We start from the raw sequence: 20,020 nt of genomic DNA, 5'->3' as shown, positions 1-20,020 counted from the left end.
AAATGTTTGCTTCTGAAGCCCAGTTGTGCGTTTCCAGTTTGCCATGACACAGAAGAGCGCTGTAGACTTGTCCTTAGCTATGTCCTGGAGGTAAGTCTTAAGCTTAGTTCACTTTTTCCGGAAAGCTTGTCCTTGATATACTAATAGCACTTGTTTCTTGGTGTCTAAATGTTATTCCAAATGGTATTTTGCTGTGATTTTTTTTTTTCCTTTTAGTCTAAAGTGCTAACCATATAAGTTTTTTTCATATTTTTGAGATCAAACGTAGGTTTTCAGTCTATTTCTGAAATACAAATTCTGCCTTGTATTTAGTTTTCAGCTATTAGTAAATAGTATATAGTAAATATTTTTCTTCGTCTAAAGGTTGTGAAAGTGTATAATATATGCCTAAGTGTGCTGTAATGTTTTTTCCTTTTTTTTTTTCTCCAAGGGTTTAAAATCTGTAGATAGCAGCATCAAAAAAGAAAGTGATCTACCAGCAGCTGACCCCAGCACACCAATCCCCTTAAAATATGAGGACGAATCCACAAGGGGAGGTCCTGAGGGGTTAGAGAAGCAGATGGCCTTGTTTTTGGACAAAAGTAAGTTGAATTCATGTGCAAATAAGGCCTTAAATAGAATAATATACTGATCTTTTATCAGCAGGAGGCATACCAAGGTATTCATTGGAAGGAATTAGAAAGAAGATGTCATGTGAATGGGAAGTAGGGGAAAATACTCTTTCATCTGAAACACCAAACAAAGCATGATAATTTTGATCTTCCCTGGATCTATCTAATAAGAACATAAGGAACCTGTGTCTTCTCCTTTCCCACTCTAAGAATCAAATGCCTTCAGCTGGTTAAGTTCTGAGACGTTGCTGAGTTGGTAAACGTGTGGAGTGTTTAGGAGTGTAGAATCAGGAGCCAGGCTGCTGACTTCAAACCCCTGGGTTTGCTAGGGTGAGTTTTCTGCTTTGTTGAGCTGCCTTTCCTCTCTCAAACTAGAGACAATGGCAGAGAAGAAAGGTTGTTAAAAGCTTTAAATGGTTGATATAGGTAAAGTGCTTAGAACTGTGTACATAATAAGCACCACACAAGTGTTGACTGTTATGTTACCTCTGTTAAATAAGCTAGAAGTGTTTTTAAATTATCCAGTGGATCCCTCAGTAAAGGTACTTCATGAAGAATCTGTGGACTTGGAGGCAGAAATCTTGAGTTTCTTCTTTATTTTAATCTTGTTATATCTCTTTTCCCTTTTTAATCAGTTTAAATTTTAAAAATTATTTTGAAAGTCTGTGTGTTTGAAATAATAGCAAATACTTTCTGGGCCTTTATTTTCACGAGCGGACATGACAGAAGCAGAGGGTGCAGATTTATTTCCTTGGGGCTTATGTAGTGCTTCTTGTGTGCCAGGTTCACCCGCATGCAGTGAGAATCATACCAGGACTTTTGCTGTTATGTCTCTTCTGTCTCTTCTTTCGTCTCCACACTTGCCTTTATCTCCAGTCAGAATTACTTCATTCTAATACTAGTGTGTCCTGGGAGTAGGTACTGAAGCCAGCCTTCTAACATAGTCACCTGTGTTTAACAGTTTTGAAAATACACAGAGTCATGAGCAAGACCTTCATTTTAATCATCTTTGGTTTTCTCACAGTGCCTCACACACAGAAAATGTTTATAGCAGCAGAAGAAAAAGAAATACATGCACAAATTAAGCCACTATGGAGACTTGAGTATTTTTTGTTGTCGTTGCCATGAAAGACTTAGTTGTCTAGTTGATCAAAAAATGAGAAATTGCCAAGCATGATTGCACATTCCTGTGATCATAGCACTCAGGAGGCTGAATCAGGAGGATCTCAAGTTGAAGGCCACCTGGGCTATATAACAAGTTTGAGACCAACCTGAGCTACGTAGTGAGACCCAAACAAAAAAGTTCAAAGCTCAAATTAACACATTAAAAAAAGAAGAAATCTGAAGGCTGGAGGTGGGGTGTCCTTTGTTCCATAGCATTTTACTCTTTGCATATTTCAGTGTGGCTTATGTTATCAGAATAGTCTTTTGGTACTGTTATTATTATTAGCATGTACCAGTTGTACGGGGGATTCATTGTGATAGTTACATATGTGCTTACAATATATCTTAGTTAGATTCACCCCTCCATGGTTCTCCCTCCTCCCGCTTAGAACAATTCCAACAAGTTTCATTCTTCCATTTTCATATATGCGTACAAAGTATATCCACCATATTCATCTTCATTCACCCTTTCCTTAGGTCCACTCCTTTCCCCCAGCACCCACCTCCTGAAAAAACCTGTTTTACCATCCTGTCCTCCATTTTTTTTTAAGTGTATATTTATAGTCCAAAGGGAGTTCGACTTTGAATTTCAAACGTGTACATCGTACTTTAATCAGACTAATCCCCTCATTACTTGCTCTATCACCATGTTCCTTTGTTCAGTAACTTATAGTACATTATGTTGTATTCATACATTGAGGGGCTATTTTCCCTCTCTTAACATTTTCTTTTCCTCTCCCACCTCTTGTAGTCCCCTCAGACAGACCCACTAATACCATCTTGTTCTCTCTCTCACTATACATATATAAAAGATCACATGTGTACATTTAACTTACAGTTACGGCTTCCACATATGAGAGATAACATGTAACCTTTGACTTTTTGAACCTGGCTTACTTCACTTAACAACAGTTCCATTCATTTACCTACAAACAACATAATTTCATTCTTCTTTATGGCTGAATAAAGCACCATTGTGTATACATACACCACATTTCTTAATCCTTTGGAGTTTCCAAAGCTTGACTATTGTGAGTAGTGCTGCAATAAACATAGGTGTGCTAGTGGCGCTATCATATCTTGGAGCACATTCCTTCAGGTATATGCCCAGGAGTGGTTATCACTGGTAGTTCTATTTTTAGTGTTTTGAGAGACCTCCATATTGTTTTCCATAGTGGTTCCACTAATTTACATTACCATTAACAGTGTAGAACTGTTCCTTTTTTTCCCACATCCTCACCAGCATTTGTTTTTGTTTGCATCATTGATGATGGCTATTTTGACTAGAATGAGGTGGAATCTCAGTGTTGTTTTGATTTGCATTTCCTTTATGGCCATGGATGTTGAGCATGTCTTTATATGTTTATTGACCATTTGTACTTTTTCTTTTCAGAATTGTCTGTTCAGTTTATTTGCCCATTTATTCAGTGGGTGGTTGGTTCTTTGAGGAGTTAGTTTTTTGAGCATCTGTGTATTCTGCTTATTAATCCCTTGTCAGATGTGTAGCCAGCAGAGATTTTCTCCCATTATGTAGGCTGTCTCTTTGGTCTAGTGATTGTTGTCTTTGCTGTGTAGAAGCTTTTTAGTTTCATGCACTCCCACTTGTCAGTTCTTTCTCTTAATTGCTGAGCTATTGGAGTTCTATCCATAAAGTTATCACCTATACCTATGTGATTCAGCGTGTTCCCTGTTTTTTTCCTGGAGTAATTTCACCACTTCAGATCTTATATTAAGATCTTTAATCAACTATAACTAAAGATGAGAGATGGGGACCTAGTTTCAGTCTTTTGCAGTTGGATATCTGGTTTTCTCACCACCATTTATTGAAGAGGCTCTCTTTTCTCCAGTGCAGACTTTGAGCTCCTTTGTGAAAAACCAAATGGCTGTTGCAACATGGGTTTATGGCCTTACTTCATGTTACTTTTTCTGGTGTCTGGCACCATGGTTGGCTCAAAAATGATCATTTGTGGAATAAAGAAGGTAGTAGAGGCTGGACTTTGAGGAGAGTGTTCCTGATAGAGGAAATAACAAACTATAATGGGAGACAGGACAAAACAGGCATCTTTGTAGGCAACAAGTAGTGACCTACTTTTGATTGAAGGATAGTAGGGATTGAGTGGCAGGAAGACTAGAAATGTGTAGCTTAGGCAGTAGACAAAGATGCTTAGGTTCAATGGGTAGTGAGAAGCTGTTATAACTGAGGGCAGGTCTGACCAAGGGTGAGACTGGGCCTTAGGAAGTTACACCTTTTGGTAGGTTGACTTGGAGACTAGAGAAAGGAGGCAGATGCCATTGTTTAGCTGTGTCAGTGGCCCTGGAAGAAAAGGAGAGTTGCCGGCTGCAGGGAAGCAGAGAGCCTTGGAATTCCTAAGCAAGGGTCTGCTGTTTTACTGTTATCTTTGGTCCAGAAAGCATGGTACTTACCAATCTCAGTGGCAATAGTACCTGAATTTGGAGTGTTTCTATTAAGAAATAGGCAATATTTTGTTATTGTGAGACTTACATTCAATTAAAATGTGCTGTCTTTTCCCTCCTATGTCACAGTGGGCTCTCTTCAGAAGGGCAGTTGTTCCAGTCAGTCTGGAATGATCCCTGGTTCTTGGCAACATAAAATGAAACTTCAACTGATTCTCAAATCATCAAAGGCCTATTACGTTTTGTCTGATGCTGCCATGAGTCTTCAGAAATACGGGAGAGCATTGCGATATATTAAGCTAGCTTTGCAGAGTCATGGTAAGCCACTGCAGATGAGTGTGTTCGGTGTGCCCTGGGAGGGAGTCAGAATCATCTGAGTCATAGTGAGCCTTAACTCCTCTTTCTTTTATAAAATTTGATTTTTAGAGCAATCCTGTGTATGTACTAGTATTTTATTTTCAGTGGTTTAACATCTCTTTGGTATGAACTAGATGAAGCCATATGTGTTACCTGACATGGGATAAACAGAGCAGATGCAGTTGGTACATGGTTTTCAGCTGGTAACAGATTTTTATATTTACTGTGTTTGTTAATTTTTAATGTGCCTGTGTTTTGTGTTTTTTTTTTTTCTTATCACTTTTCCAAATAGATACATACTGCTGTCTCTGCACCAATATGCTTTCTGAAGTGCTGCTGTTTCTTTCTCAGTATTTGACACTTTGTGGTGATATTCAACTCATGCTGGCCCAGAATGCAAATAATAGAGCAGCACACCTAGAAGAGTTTAATTACCAAACAAAAGAAGATCAGGAGATACTGCACAGTCTCCATAGAGAGTCCAGTTGTCAGGGTATGCAGACACCTCATTTGACACTCAGTGGTATTGTCTATCCAGCTCTTGCTTATTTGAATATATCCAGAAAAGTAGCAGAAATGTCAGTCTTTTGATATTTGCCGTATTGTTTCATTCATTTCTTTTAAAACTGAGCTTGAACCTGTGTATTTTTATTAAATTGTTTTCAAATAGTTTATGATTACTAATTATAGCTAACTATAAGGTCTTGAAGCAGTTGTGCTGCCTTTGTACCCTCTTGATGAGGTTTTCTGGTTACCTAACCAAGCCATGGATTTTCTTTTGAAAAGAAGTAACAGTTGGTGAAAGTGGGTTAATTACCCTCTGAATGAACACAAGGGGCTAAGATAAAGTTAGTTCCTAGCCAGCTGTCTTATATCACTCTGTTTTAAAGCTGGGAAGCAAGGTAATTTAATGCATAGGAGCAGTATCCTCAGCTCAGTACAAGTTATATATGCATGCTACACTTAGGGTAAAGAGATAAAGTTCAGTCTTCTAAGGTGCTTTTGATACATTTATCGTGGAACTGTTTGATCATCTCTTAAATTGTTTATACCACTTGATATCTACCTCCCAAAAAGGACCATTAATTAACAGCTAGAGGAATGCACTGGCAGAGGAGGGAGATTTATTATTTTCCAATGTCTTTATCCTGTTTCCCCTTCCCCCTCTTTTTTTTTTTTTTTTTTTCCAAATGAGCCTTTTATTTTAATAGACACATTGGGAAAATCTTCAGTGTTTTTACCACTCCTGTCACAGTGATTTCATTTATAGTATTTCTTTGTGAGGGTGACTTTCTCCCATGTATTTGAGTTGTACAGCAGGAGTACTTCTTCCCTTCCCTCAGATGTTGAGTCCAGCCAGTGTCTGACTTACTCTAGTCTTACTAGGTGGCATTTGTAAATCTGATGACTTACCTAGCAGTTTCTTCAGTAGCTTAAACTTAACATTGGCACTTTGTTTTAAGAACTGTTTTTATTAATTAAAAAAACAAAAAGAACAAGAAACTATCATGTATCAGTAGACAACTTTAGATCTGTGCAAGTAGACCTTGGAAAGTCTGGATGATGAGAAATGTTCAGTATTTATAGACAGGAAAATGTTTTTCTTAATCAAACATTAATATCCCAAGAAAATGGTTGTATTAATAAAGATACCTCTACTATGAAACTTAAATTTTTTCCTGGTATTAATTGAATCTTAATATATTTAAACTATCTTACATTTTCTATTGGCTTTAAAATATCAGGCTCATTTAGATACTAAGGAAGAAGACTTCATATGACTTGAGTTGATTTTTTTTTTTTTTCTTTTAAGGATTTGCATGGGCAACTGATTTATCTACAGACTTAGAAAGTCAACTTTCAGTTAGTTGTAAATGTTATGAGGCTGCTAATGAAATCTTGCAATTTAGTGACTTAAAAAGCCAAAATCCAGAACACTATGTACAAGTATTAAAGAGAATGGGTAACATTAGAAATGAAATCGGTGTGTTTTATATGAATCAGGCCGCTGCATTACAAAGTGAGAGAGTGGGTAAGTATCTCTTTGGATTATTTTTTTTATTCCCTGTTGTATTGTAAAGTCATGCTGATTCTTTATGGATCAAGCAAGAACTGTGGCACCTGATTATATGTTATTAAAAGGTACCCTGTTAGAGAATCTTATATTAAAATCTGAAGAAATTAGGAGAAAAAGGATTTTCCTTGGGCTTCATCATTTCAGTTTTCTTCCATTTCCACATTTATACTTTAAACCTTCTGGTCAGTACAGAAGCAACTTGGACAACAGCCATGTGCCAGACGCTCTCTAGGATATATAACCAGTGCCCTTTGTAGTTGGAAAATCTGATAGGAGTACAAATCTCTGGAAAATGCTGTAAATCAGTACAAATGCAGTATTGTAGCAGAGCGGGGAAAGGAAGTGCTTATCAAGGCTGTGGAGTTCTTGGAAGGCTTTTGGAAAGAAGGTGTAGTTGTGCATGGTGGGGCAGGATCTGTTGGACATCAATAGGCAAATAGGAGGAAAGGAAGGCTGTGGAGACGAGCCTGAGAAAGGCCTGGGGATGAAGGGTCCAGTGCATGTGAAAAGTGGCAGTGGGAAGCCTTGTATGAGGTAGGCAGACAGGACAGGCAAGTCAGGTGGAGCCTTGTTGGGTTTGGAACACATATGTGACAGGCCTAGTTTAATAGTTGATTAGAACTATGCTTCAAGCTGTTAGGATTAATGCTACCCACATTGCAAACCATTTCCCATGAGCGTGGTAGCCGAAGCTGCAAGAGTGCATGAAAACATAAGGGCTGACAGTGTGAGAAAGGAAGAGGCTGAGCTGGAGCTGAAGGCAGCAGGTAAATTGAACACACATCCAAGTGCCTGCACAGTTGTGAATTGTGCTTGGCCCTAAGAATACAAATGATGCCCCAAAGACATAATTGTTAGTGGGAGACCCAGGGGCATCTGGAAGAGGAAGTCAAAGTGGGGGAATATGGGAAGTGGCAGTCAGGAACCTAGGCGAATTAGGTAAAACACAGACTGTAACTTCCTAAAATCCCATGGGACCATGGCTTTTGAATTGTTACAATACAGTGCTTTGCTCAGATGTTTTAATCTTAGTCAGGATGAGGAGGGCTGTGATTAAATATTATGTTAGTCTTCTGGGACTACTATAATAAAATACCACAGACTGGTGACTTGTCTCATAGTTCTGAAAGCTAGAAGCCCAAGATCAAGGTGCCAGCAGGATTGGATTCCTCTGAGGCGTCTTTCCTTGACTTGCAGACAGCCATCTTCTCGCTGTGTCCTAACATGGTTCTTTCTTTGTGGATACCCCTGATGATGTCATTCCCTCTTGTAGGATCACCAGTCATGTTGAATCAGGTCCCCACGCTTATGATCTCATTTAACCTTGATTACTCTTTAAACACTTGATCCCAAATACATTCTAAAGTAGTGGGGGTTAAAGCTTAACATAATGAATTGTGGGGGCAGGCATGGTAAGAGCAGTGCTACAGTTGACCCCAGGTGTCTGGCCCTCCCCCAGGCTCCTGTTACCGCCATATTCCTCATTATAGCATCGAGACAGTGGTGGTTCACAACTGATGTCTGCTTATGCAACTGTTTTCTTTCTTTCTTTGTGAAGTGAGCAAATCTGTGTCTGCTGCAGAGCAACAGTTGTGGAAAAAAAGCTTTTCTTGTTTTGAAAAGGGAATTCACAACTTTGAGTCGATTGATGATGCTACAAATGCTGCCCTTCTGTTATGTAACACGGGAAGACTCATGCGAATTTGTGCACAGGCACACTGTGGAGCAGGAGATGAATTCAAACGTGAATTTTCACCAGAAGAAGGCTTATATTACAACAGGGTAACACATTTACACATATTTTGGTCCTCATCCATTCCCCACTGTCATTTGCTTACCCTTGACCATTGCTCCACAAAACAATCGGAAAACTAAAAATAATTAAACCATGGTAGTGACACAGGACTAGATAAATCAATAACACACTTAAACTGGCTTAAGAATGGTAGGGTTTACTATTGAATTCTTGGGGAAAAGATAATTCCATAAGTTGTGTTGGTGCAACTGGAGTGAATCTTCAGTGGGTTAAGACCAACCTGGAGGAAATGGAACTGAAAACACCACAAGGAAATGTGAGAGAGTATGCTGACCTGAGAGGGACACAGTCTAGGGCAAGTGGAAGTCACAGGTGAAACATGAGTAAACTTAAATGAATAAAAATGTATGAAGGAAGGCAAAATTGAAAGCAAACCACAATCTAGGGAAAATGCTACCAGCAGACTTGACAGATCAGAGGTTAATATGCCCTTCACGTATTAGGAAAGTTTAGTTGTTGAAAATAAACCATGCCAACAGAAAAAAGGGTAAATAACCTTGAACAGAAAACACACATGTAAGAAGAGTAAATTGTTAATAGTTTTAAAAACCCTCAAAATTCCAACTTACATTAAATTTAAATTTTGAGTTTTATTTATCAAATTGCCACTTTTTTTTTTTTTTTGGCAAATAGTATTATGTTGAAGAGGGCACAGAAAATGAACACTTACATAATTGAGTATTTTAAAACTATTTAAATGACATTCATGAAGAATATTCATGGCATCATAAATTTTAAAATAAAAGTGAATTTTTTTTACATTGTAACTTTATGTGTACACAGAAAAAAGAGTGAATAAATACCCCTGAAATGAAGTCAGTGTGATTTTGTTTTTGTGAATATAAATAGCCATGTATTGGAAGAGGGAGTGACAAAGGGTGGGGTTTACTTTTTATAGTAAAATAATTCTGAAACCATTTTTTCTAGTTAGTAGTTACATAAAATGTAATTTTCATTGAGAAAGAAAAAAAAAATGCCTTTGTTCATAAGCCTGAGTCAGAAAGAAGCATCTCCTACCTCCTACGTGCAGAGGACAGGGGAACAAACAAAACAAAACAGAAAGCAGCACCAAGGACTGGCTTGCTGTGGACTCCTCAGAACAACAAAGTGTTCAGTCCCCCTCACATAACTTCCTTCATTAAATATTTTCTTCCTTCATAATACTGTCCTTTTATAAATTCTCTTAAAGTTAAATTGACATCTGGGTGGTTTTTGAAGTATGTTTTATTTTCATGTGGAATTAGCATGTATTTAAACTGACTCACATCTTACATGTTCCTCCCTCATAGGCTGTTGACTACTATTTGAAAGCTCTGAGGTCACTGGGAACACGGGACATACACCCAGCTGTTTGGGATTCAGTGAACTGGGAATTGTCCACTACTTACTTTACCATGGCAACACTACAGCAAGATTACGCTCCATTGTCCAGAAAAGCTCAGGAGCAGGTGACAAAATTTGCTGGATTATGAAATGAATTTTCAACCTCACTTACTCCTTTATCAATGAATGTCAAGCACCCGATGTTGTCTTTTCTTTAACAAGCAGCATTTAAACATTGTGAATATTTTTATAATCAGATTATGAGGTTGTCATTTTTTTCTCCCCCTGTACAAAAACAAACAGATTGAAAAAGAAGTCAGCGAGGCTATGATGAAGTCCTTGAAATACTGTGATGTAGACTCAGTCTCTGCCCGGCAACCTCTTTGTCAGTATCGAGCTGCAACCATCCATCACAGGCTGGCTTCCATGTATCACAGTTGTCTGAGGAATCAGGTAACGTTGTCCCAAGATAGTTCTGTGCCGGGTCCATTTAAAAGTGTTCATGGCGTTTTTCTTATGTGTTCATGTCTACTTTAACTGCCATCTACTCTAATTAACTACTTTTAAAAAGCTTATAGTTCTTTTTCCCCTTTCACCTGTGCCATATATTTTTCCTCTCCTACAATTGATTGGCTCTTAGTTTAAAAATTATATATTTGCCTGGGTATGTTATTTATACTCCATAATGTATAGTTAGGTTTTATAGTAACAGTTCTATGAAAATTTTAAAATACTAGTCCCCATCTTATATTGTGAAATGGAGCATGCATATGAAAGTGCATAGAAAACACAGGTGAAACATATGTACAGTCTAAAGAAAGACAAAAGGAAGCCCCTGTGTACCTATCTGGACGTTAAGGAATGGAACAGCTCTGGAAAGCCCTCATGTCCCTCCTGGTATTTTACCCTCAGAACCCAACCAGATTAACTCTGTCCTGAATATTTTCCCATGTCCAGATCCTTTGTGTTTTATCACTAAAACATATTACCTTTCACTTTGTCATGACCCTTCTGGAAGGAATCACAGTACATGTGTCACAGATTACTGCCTTTCACTTGGCATCGTGTTTTTGGAGATTCAGCATGCTGGTACATGTAGCCTGTCATTTTCTCAGCTCAGTAGTCATTAGATGAAAGAAGTTATAGTTTATTTACCATTCTGTGATCATTGAACTTGCGGGTGATTCACTTTGAAGCTGTTGGAGGGGATCGGGTATCAGCACTGTTACATGTGAGCCCTGGTGCTTGGAAGCATGCATTTCTAGGAGTCATCTGAGGCCTAAGATGAAGGTACCTCCCATCAGAGAGGTTGCTTTGCTTTTGCTAGAGACTATTGCTCAGTTTCTCAATGGTGATTTGGTTTTGTTGTTTTTCCCTCTTTCTTGGCTCAGTACCAAAGGCAACTTACAGACCCTCAGCCTGATTTAATTCTGGGTTGCTCTCATCCTGAGAGTGTTATCCTTTGAGGTCAGCTTCATTCTGGAAAGGATTTCTTTTACTTGGCCATAGGAGGTCCTCACTTAAATTATCCCTTTTCCCAGCCAGCATTCACATTTGCCCAGTAGCCTCAGAAAAAAAAGCATACATAAGGGTTCCCCGACCGTTCAGTATATGCCACTAGACGGAATATTCATACACAGGAAGAGTGGTAGGCTACTATGAAAATTAGTTGAATGTTGAGCTGGGGCTGGAGCTCAGTGGTAGAGTGTTTGCCTAGCATTTGAACATCCCAGCATTATTAAAAAAAAAAAAAAAAAAAAAGGAAGAAAGAACTAAACAAAAGAGCTAAAATGATAAAGCTTGTAGGAAAAGTACCTAAAAAGCAGTTAGTGATCCAGTGAGAAGACTTGATTCAATAATTATTATGAAACCTAAGCCTTAGGATTTTTTCTAATTTTTTTTTTTTTGGTTCTAGGTTGGCGATGAGCATCTTAGGAAGCAGCACCGGGTGTTGGCAGATCTCCATTATAGCAAAGCTGTAAAGCTTTTTCAGCTTCTCAAAGATGCTCCCTGTGAACTACTTAGAGTGCAGTTAGAAAGAGTAGCGTTTGCGGAGTACCAGATGGCCAGTAAGTCTGACTTTTCACTTCTCAAATCGGTGCTTGTTAGCTTAGTGTCAGATTGTCTTAGAGGTAGGGCAAGCTGCATGTCGCTCTTGGATATAAATGGTTCTGTTTTCTAGTTAATTTGCCCATAGTTGTGACTTTAGGTATTACTGTACTTTTTAAAGTGAAATGCTTTTTCAACTTCAGAGAGGGAAGTCAATTTAGACACTTAAATATTTAAATCAGCATGAAAAACTTAGGGATGAGGAAGTGACAGTAAGGGAGCAGTGGTCCTCATTGACTGCCTTTTAAACATGGAGCTAACACCTGGCAGATTGGATTGTGGTTCTAGAACAGACACTGTTTCTAGGGACTGAGTGGATGCTCTCACCACTTACTGCTTCCTCTGCATTCTCCTCCTCAAGCTCTGCCTCCCCTTTCCTGTCTTGAGAACTACCTCTTATTTGGTTAAAAAAAAAAAAGAAATGACTGTTTGAAGTGTAGCAACTCATTTGGTTTCATTTTTTTTTTTCTTTTTAAAAGTAAAATTTTAATTTATTTAAGTAAAGTTTCAGATTTTGGAACATTTTGGATTTCTGGTTTTGGTAGTAGAATTGCTCAACGAGTAAAGTGTTTGTAAATATTGCAAGATCCAGAAAGCTCTGAAATCTGAAACTCTTCTGATCCTTAGCATTTCGGTTAAGGAACTCAACCTGTATGTTAAATACATGTAACTTAGTTTGTATAGGTATACAGTAGCCCTGGGATGGTACACAAAACACTGATGACATTGCCTGTGAGGAAGGGACCTTGAAGGCCAGGAAGGATGTTTTTCATTGTGTATCCTTTGGACCCTGTAAATCTGGGAACATATTCAACAGTTCCTAAGAATACTTTTTATTCAAATTGTTTTATAGATTTTTTTTGCCAGTGTATAACGTATGATAGATGTTTGGAATGGTCCCTGGGACTAACAATGCTCTCTGGTGTAGGCTGGGGTGATCTTTCACTTGCATGTTGGAATTTTCCAACTTGTGAATTCTTCAGAGTGAGCAGGCCTCATTTTTCTAAAAAGAATAGAGATACTGGAAACAACTTTGCTAAGATGGGATTATACTGTAGAGAAGGCAACAATTAGCAGGTGGAGAGTTCCCCAGATTGCTCTGACTTGGTACTAGCTGCAAGCTTGAGGGTCTCTAACCATCCTCAGGTTTGGCAGTTGACTAGAAAGGCTCACAGAACTCACTGAAAGCTGTTCTGCTTTTGGTTGTAGCTTGTTATAGGGAAGAGGTACAAGGGACAGAGTCCAGGAGCAGCTGCCATTTGTCCTCTCACAGTCAAGTTACAGAGAGCACTGACTGCCCCACAGTGACCAGTACACACAGCAACTATCAGCTGGGAAGCTCACCGGCCCTTGGGGTCCAGAATTTTTACTGGGATTTGGTCACATAGGCATGGCTACTGCTGTGTGGCTAACCTTAGCCTCCAGCCTCTCTGGAAGATGAGCACAGTCTGGTTAGACTGTCCAGTTAGCCCAGGGTCCCATTGTAAACAAAGACACTTTTATCATACAGGACATTCCAGGGGCTTAGAGATCACCCTCTGGGAGCCAGTGACCAACACTAGACTTCTCTTCAGAGAAAATTAGTCCTTTTACTACTCACCAGTGCTATGTACTGAATGTAAGCCCCAGGAGAACAGGGGCAATGGTGCTTTGTGGTATCTGATAGCTACAGAAAATTTTTATTCCGAAGGTCCTAGAATACAATGAAACCTTGTTCATCTGGTCTGACCTCTTACCTTTGAAGAGAAGTGTGATAGGCTTATTTTACAGTGGGACAACTGACACTAAAGACCAAGTGACTTGACTGATGTCATAAAGTGGCAAATGGTGGGTTGGGTTCAAAACCAGACTCTCTCTGCTCATTCTTTGTCACTCAGTGCTTCAGATACTGGCTCCTGTTCAAGAAAGTTGTGTGTTCATTCAAAAAAACCAAGTAGTGGGTCAGGGAAACTTCATTTTCCTGCTTTCACTACAACTAGTACAATTGCTGCTACTTCTGTTACTACCACTGTGGCACAATGTTGATGCTCAAAAGTTAAAGTTATTATATGATTGCTTTGCTAGACTTAATGTTTTTCTCAAGGGAAAATTAGTTAACAGAAGTTGGGTTTATATTTGTTGGGATTCTCACGAGCTACCTTAGCATTTGAAAATCAGTAACATTAACATTAGATGTGTTACTTGGTTTATAGTTGAAGAAATAATCATTTTGTTTAATACTTTAGGTCAGAATAGCAATGTTGGAAAGTTAAAAACACTATCAGGAGCTCTTGATATCATGGTGAGGACTGAGCATGCATTCCAGCTCATCCAGAAGGAGCTTGTGGAAGAATTTGACCAGGTAAATGGAGAAAATCACTATCTTTGGTTTTTGTGTCCTACATTAAGTGATAAGTTTATATATGGCACATATTTATGAATGTGTATATATATGCATATGTATATATTGTGTGCTTGTATACATACACATACATATGTGCTCTTATAAAAACACATTTGTTGATATCCTACTCTACTTTCTGTGCTATACTAAAGGCTGGATAAGTTATAAAGGAAAGAACTTTATTTGGCTCATGATCCTATTAGAGTGTCTGAACAGTCTGATGGAATTTTCACAGTATAGTCCTCCTGTCTGTGTCACAACATGGTGAAGTGGAAAAGGAACTGGTCATGTACAGGATGGGCCAAGATGTGAGGTGGTCTCTCCTGTAGCATCGTTCTCTTGCAAGAACTAATCCAATCACCTGACCCACTCCCCAAAGACAGTGTTAATCCATTTGCAAGAGTGAGGCACCCGAAATCTACCTTCCACTAGGCCCCACTTCTTAAAGGTTCCACTACCTCAGCACCCCCGCACTGCAGACCAAGCCTCTAGCACATGAACCTTTGCAGGACAAACCATGTCCACACCATAGCAGTTATGCCGTATTGTAGATCGCTATGCTTTTTTCTTTAATTTGCAGGTATGTCTTTATATTTTAAAAGGGTTTAAAGAATATATCCTAATGGGGCCCAAGTAATAAAAATTATAGAAAGTCTCTCAAAGGCTTTTTGTTTAGGGGGTTATTTTGTTTTTAAAAGAGAAAAAAATGGCTAAGCCCTTTGTTCATAATTTCCACTAAACTGCCTGGGGGTAGTTAAATGGTCAGCTGGCTTACACAGGCTCCATGCAGGGGTGGAGCTTCTAGTTTTGTGGGCATTCCAGCATGCATGACGCAGTCTGCTGCTGTTCAAAGCTCTCCCCGGTCCCCATGCTCCACCTACCTCTCACATCCTGGGTGATGCCCATCTCCACGCTGCTTCTGCAGTGACTGGTATTGAGATGCTCGCTCAGGATCAGTTTGGTGCTCAGGTGTGGGCACTTACACTGTGTCTCAGAGCACAGCATGATCTCAGGTGTGCTTTCTGTTTGTGCTTTGGTTTTGGTGTCCGGGTGTACTGAGACTTACGAAGTTGTAGCTCCATCATGTCATATGAAACCACAGTGGCCAGGTGGCCAAGGCGAAGTAACCTTCTGCTCTTTTTGGCCTAAGGGTGGTGGGACCACTCCAGTTGCTGATTCCTCTCCTAGTCTTAATCGAGAAGAGGTGACTAAACTCCTCAGTATATTTGAATCTCGACTGTCATTCCTTCTCCTTCAGTCCATCAAACTGCTGTCCTCGACTAAAAAGAAAACAAGGTAAATAACGTGTTTGTTTATGGGACCTTCTTTCCTAGCATCTTATCTATGCAAAAAAAAAACATGAATAATCTCTACTAATGTCATAAAGAAAAATAGGTTGCATTCATTCTTGTATGTGGAGATCCAGGATAGTGAGTGCAGGTTGCCATGTGGCCTCCTGCATGTTCAGATGATAAATACAAAGTGTTGCTGCCTAGGTAAACACTCTGTTTTTGCAGTTCTCTGAGATACAAATGGAGACCTTGCAAAAGCAGACCTCAAGTGTTTCTAATAAAGCTCCTGAATGTTGTCTTTAATGGGAAGTCTGGAGTACAATTTGGATACTTAGGGCCAAGTAGATGGCAAAACTCTGTAGAGCGAGGACGAGTGAGAGAAGTGAGCACTATAGACATTGTTCCCAGGTTCCTCTGTCGCCTTGGACAGTATGTTTTTTTGCCACAGCTAATACTTTGGCATTACTAATTTAGTTTGAAACTATAGTACTACATAGTAGATCAGGTGAGTGACGTGTATGTGTACCTACATGCTTAGTTTGCATACATAAGAATTCAGTACTATCCACAGTTTTAGGCATCCACTGGGAGTCCTAGAAGTCCCTGGTATAAGGTGGTTCTTAATGTTGCTCCACTTCAGCTTTAGATCAGCCCTTCACAGGTACCTTGGAAAGGACCTTCATGTACTCATAGCATTGTGTGTGTGTGTGTGTGTGTGTGTGTGTGTGTGTGTGTGTGTGTGTGTGTGTGTGTGTGTGTACGTACCTTCATGTACTCATAGCATTGTGTGTGTGTGTGTGTGTGTGTGTGTGTGCCCCCCTCCCCCCATAGTCCACTATCACTTGTCCTTTGGTGCTTTGTAGCTTGTTTGATAGAGGAAGAGTAAGTTGCCAGGACATGTTGGTGGTTTTGTGAACACTCATTCTTAGGCAGGCTAATTGTTCTAGTAACTCATGTTGGTGGTTTTGTGAACACTCATTCTTAGGCAGGCTAATTGTTCTAGTAACTCTCTGTAGCCTAAGGAGAACTTATACTTGGTGGCAGACTCAGTATTAGGTACTTTACATCTCATTCAGCTAATTGCTGGTCCTTGTTGTCTCCCAGCTCTAGTGCACAGCAAGGCGTGCGCTATGTTCACTAGAGTTTAGCAGGTACATCCATCTTTCTGAAGAACCAGAAGGTAAAATAGATAGTGCATCTAGTAACACACAGTTGAAAAAGAACTCATGGCTTTTTCTTAACAACAATGGGTAAATTTTTTTATTTATTGTTTTCCCCGAAATGACTGTATGAACACATGGTATGTGAGGAACATAGAAATTCTTTGATTTTCACAAATTGATAGTTTGAGTAATTGGCTAAACAGGTAATAGTTTCAGTTGTCTGATATGTTTTATAATCATAACAGTCCTATGTATGACCTAAGTAATTTTTATTTCAGTTCAGGTTTTAATACTCTATTGAAGAATAATCTAATGTTTTCATGTTTGCCTCATAGAGTCCTATTAGCTAATTTGTTGATTTTTCAGGTCTATTAAGTTAATAAACTGTTAAGTGTGATATTGTGTTAATAAAGTAAATATGTTGACAGGTTTCAAAACAGAACAATATTGATTATTAAGTCAGTGACTGTTTCTTTCATGTTTTGATAACATGCAGATGAAACCACCAGTAATTTCATTGTTGAGGAAAACATCCTCTGTTCACTTAGTTCCCCATGCAGTAATGCATACTCCCTTTTAGAGTGAAGGGAGATCAAAATGAGGTCTTAAAGAAAGCAAACCTTAATAAGTTTATCTTTCTTCTATGTTAAAATAGGGGAAAGAAAATTTAGGCACAATTTGTTTAAAATTTGGTTTTGGTTTTATTTTCAGATTATGCATGCACTTCATTGTATGACAGTTGTGTTGGTATTGTCCTAGAAATGCTAGTTTTTACTAGGCTGTATGGGGCTTATTTTCTTTCTGGGTTAGGAATTTATTTGCTTTTATATTGTACTTCAGTATTCATTCTTTAGCAGAATGGAGCCTCTTGACATTTTGACATTTTGGTGACTTTGCGGGTTGGATGTAATGGAAATTACTGAAAGTGGAGATAAGCTGAGGATTCAGGAAGCCTTCTCCTACGTGCAGAGAACAAGCCCTTAGATTTATGCTCACATTTAATACTTAGTTACGAAGAGTAAAAAGGGAAGGAAAGAACGATAGTTCCCTTCAAGGAAAAGAAAACCACATAGTAATGGAGCCCTGTGAGTAGGGTTCATATCCAAGAAACTACTAGATGAGTCATTAAGGAAGGGCGTGAAATGTACACGTTGGGAGATCTAAGGTTCAGAAATCTGATCTCAGCAGTCATCAGCTACTTTAGGCACTTAGCTAATATGACAGTATGTTATTGCCTATAAAGCACTGATATTTCAAACATCTCTTCTGATTGTTAGGTGCTATCAAAGAGCAATTTAGATTTCTTATAAGGTTTTGTGAATGTCAGCCCTACTCCCCTCCTCCCACCCCACCCCCCAAAAAAATCCTAAAACATCCATTGGGCCCAAATGGCAGGTAGTGAATGTGTCAGAACGTGAATAATCACTTTTACTGTGCTGTGGCAAGTTTGGAGGGAAGAGGGGAGATTTGCCTGAAGAAATAGAGGTTGGGAGAAAGGGGTCTCTAATGGATCATGCTGTGGATGAGGGCTGAATGGAGCGGTGAAAAGGGAAAGAAAGTCCTTACAGCTGAGACCTGGACTGGGGAAGGGTTCTCTACAGTGCTGGTGCTCTCTGGCAGACCTGATGGTCACTTGGTGAAGGGAGAGTTTGCACACAGGAGCAGAGAAAGACATAACTTTTGGAATTGGAAAACAAGACGCTTTGACCCTGATCCAAATTATAACTTCTGGGTCTTAGCTTTTACATCTGTAAGATAGGAGTGCTAGTCCTTGCCCTTTTCAGGGGATCAGGCTTACTGTGAGGCTCATGCACATTGGGGAGTCTTGGCTGTCATCTGGTTATGTGAGCCAGGGGCTTCTTAACAAACAAAGCTGCTAGAATTGAGTAGCCTTACAGTTGGTTGTCTTGTGCTCTAGTGACACAAATACAGTACATTGACTGGCCATAAGGGATTCATATTTTCAGAACAAACTAGCACTGTATGTCTTCTCTCAGTGCCCCACTTCTACCCATGCTATGAAGGCAGGGTCTCCATCTGGCTCACGGCCAACAGCAGTTGGTACATAGCGGGCAGTAACTTTACAAAAAGAGAGAACACTTGTGTTACAATTGATGTCTAACAAATGACCAGGAGCAGTAGATGTAAGAAGGTTGTACTGAGAGGCCTTAGTGTGCTACCTGCTGCTCCAAAAAGTGACAGTCAGGAGGCTGTCACTGCTTGTGTTTCTCAATCTCTTGTCACCATTCCCTTCACCTCTTTTTTTTTTTTTCCACCCCAGCAGTAACACTGAAGAAGATGTAGTCCTCAAAACCAACAAGCACATTTACTCTCAGCTTCTGAGAGCTTCTGCGAACAAAGGTGTGACTCTTATGGAAAGAATTGATGTCGTCATCCGTTTGCTGGAGCAGCTGGCTCTCGGGGACAGTGGAGCAAGTGTGACCAGTGGCAGCGCCGTCCAGTGACCCACAGAGAGCCACTTCCACAGACACGCTGCCAGTGCCTTCTGAACTCAGCTGCTCTGTCCGCTCTGCTTCTCATCTCATTAAACATGAGGAAATGCCATTTAAATCAGGTAGAGCAGTGGAGACGCAGTCATTTCCCACGGCAGACAGAGCACGTGGAGTTCTTTGGCGTCTTCCTTTGAAGTGCTAACACCAGAATGGAACTCAAAGCTTCCAGCGTGTGTTTCTCTGAGAAGCATGTGGTACCTCATTCTTAATAGACCTTCTGTGATGCAATTACACTTTCAAGTACTTCTGAGCTATGTTAAGCTACATGGGTTTAGGATGTGATTATTTTGGATAGAATGTACTTTGCTTGAGGGAACTTTTATCCAAATGATTTTACAGGTTGGAGTGGGTTAAAGAAACTTCCTTCTAAATGGCACAAAAAAGTGGGCCCTTTTTAAGCTACAGTGCAAGATTTTTCAACAACCGTTGTGCATCTGTCTGTTAAATGCATGGTGGGGAGGAGCCCCTTGCAGCTTTCGATGATAGTCGATAAAGAATAGGTACTAACCCTTTTCCACCTTAAACTTGAAACTGTGAATAAGGTAAGAAAACTATTTTGAATAAATAAATTATTTATTTAACATATCTTTGTATTTTCCACTTTGCATTCTCACATCATGTTGTGATTGACCTCAGTTTAGTTAATAAATTTTACAAAGAAAAAGTCATGACCTTCAGAGTTCTACCAACCATTCAGTTCTCACTAGAAGATTTTATGTATTGCTTTCTGCTGCTACATGGATCTTTGTTTCTGAGGGTATTAAGAAGAATTAGTAGCCATAGTGTATATATGTTAA

The 20,020-nt window shown here is 39.4% G+C and overlaps 1 protein-coding gene across 4 annotated transcripts in view; it reads left to right on the top strand.

The window, feature by feature from the left end:
• Edrf1 (erythroid differentiation regulatory factor 1) overlaps positions 1-19,270 on the top strand; it is a 38,679-nt gene extending 19,409 nt beyond the window's left edge. For 2 of the 4 annotated variants that reach the window (XM_074078093.1, XM_074078092.1), the window contains 12 exons: positions 19-90; positions 431-581; positions 4,320-4,508; positions 4,840-5,040; positions 6,361-6,579; positions 8,183-8,406; positions 9,730-9,888; positions 10,067-10,216; positions 11,679-11,832; positions 14,098-14,213; positions 15,406-15,551; positions 18,995-19,270. In XM_074078093.1, the coding sequence (XP_073934194.1) occupies positions 19-90; positions 431-581; positions 4,320-4,508; positions 4,840-5,040; positions 6,361-6,579; positions 8,183-8,406; positions 9,730-9,888; positions 10,067-10,216; positions 11,679-11,832; positions 14,098-14,213; positions 15,406-15,551; positions 18,995-19,175 (1,962 nt within the window). In that variant the 3' untranslated portion in view covers positions 19,176-19,270. Of the gene's footprint in view, positions 1-18; positions 91-430; positions 582-4,319; positions 4,509-4,839; positions 5,041-6,360; positions 6,580-8,182; positions 8,407-9,729; positions 9,889-10,066; positions 10,217-11,678; positions 11,833-14,097; positions 14,214-15,405; positions 15,552-18,991 lie in introns of all 4 variants that reach the window. The other 2 variants (XM_020179346.2, XM_020179345.2) reach the window with 1 other exon arrangement.
• The last annotated feature ends 750 nt before the right edge of the window (positions 19,271-20,020 follow it).

This window comes from Castor canadensis, chromosome 7 (genome assembly GCF_047511655.1).
Source record: "Castor canadensis chromosome 7, mCasCan1.hap1v2, whole genome shotgun sequence".
Classification (NCBI taxonomy): Eukaryota; Metazoa; Chordata; class Mammalia; order Rodentia; family Castoridae; genus Castor; species Castor canadensis.
Note: the sequence above shows the minus strand (reverse complement) of the source record. Positions and strands in the feature narration are given on the sequence as shown.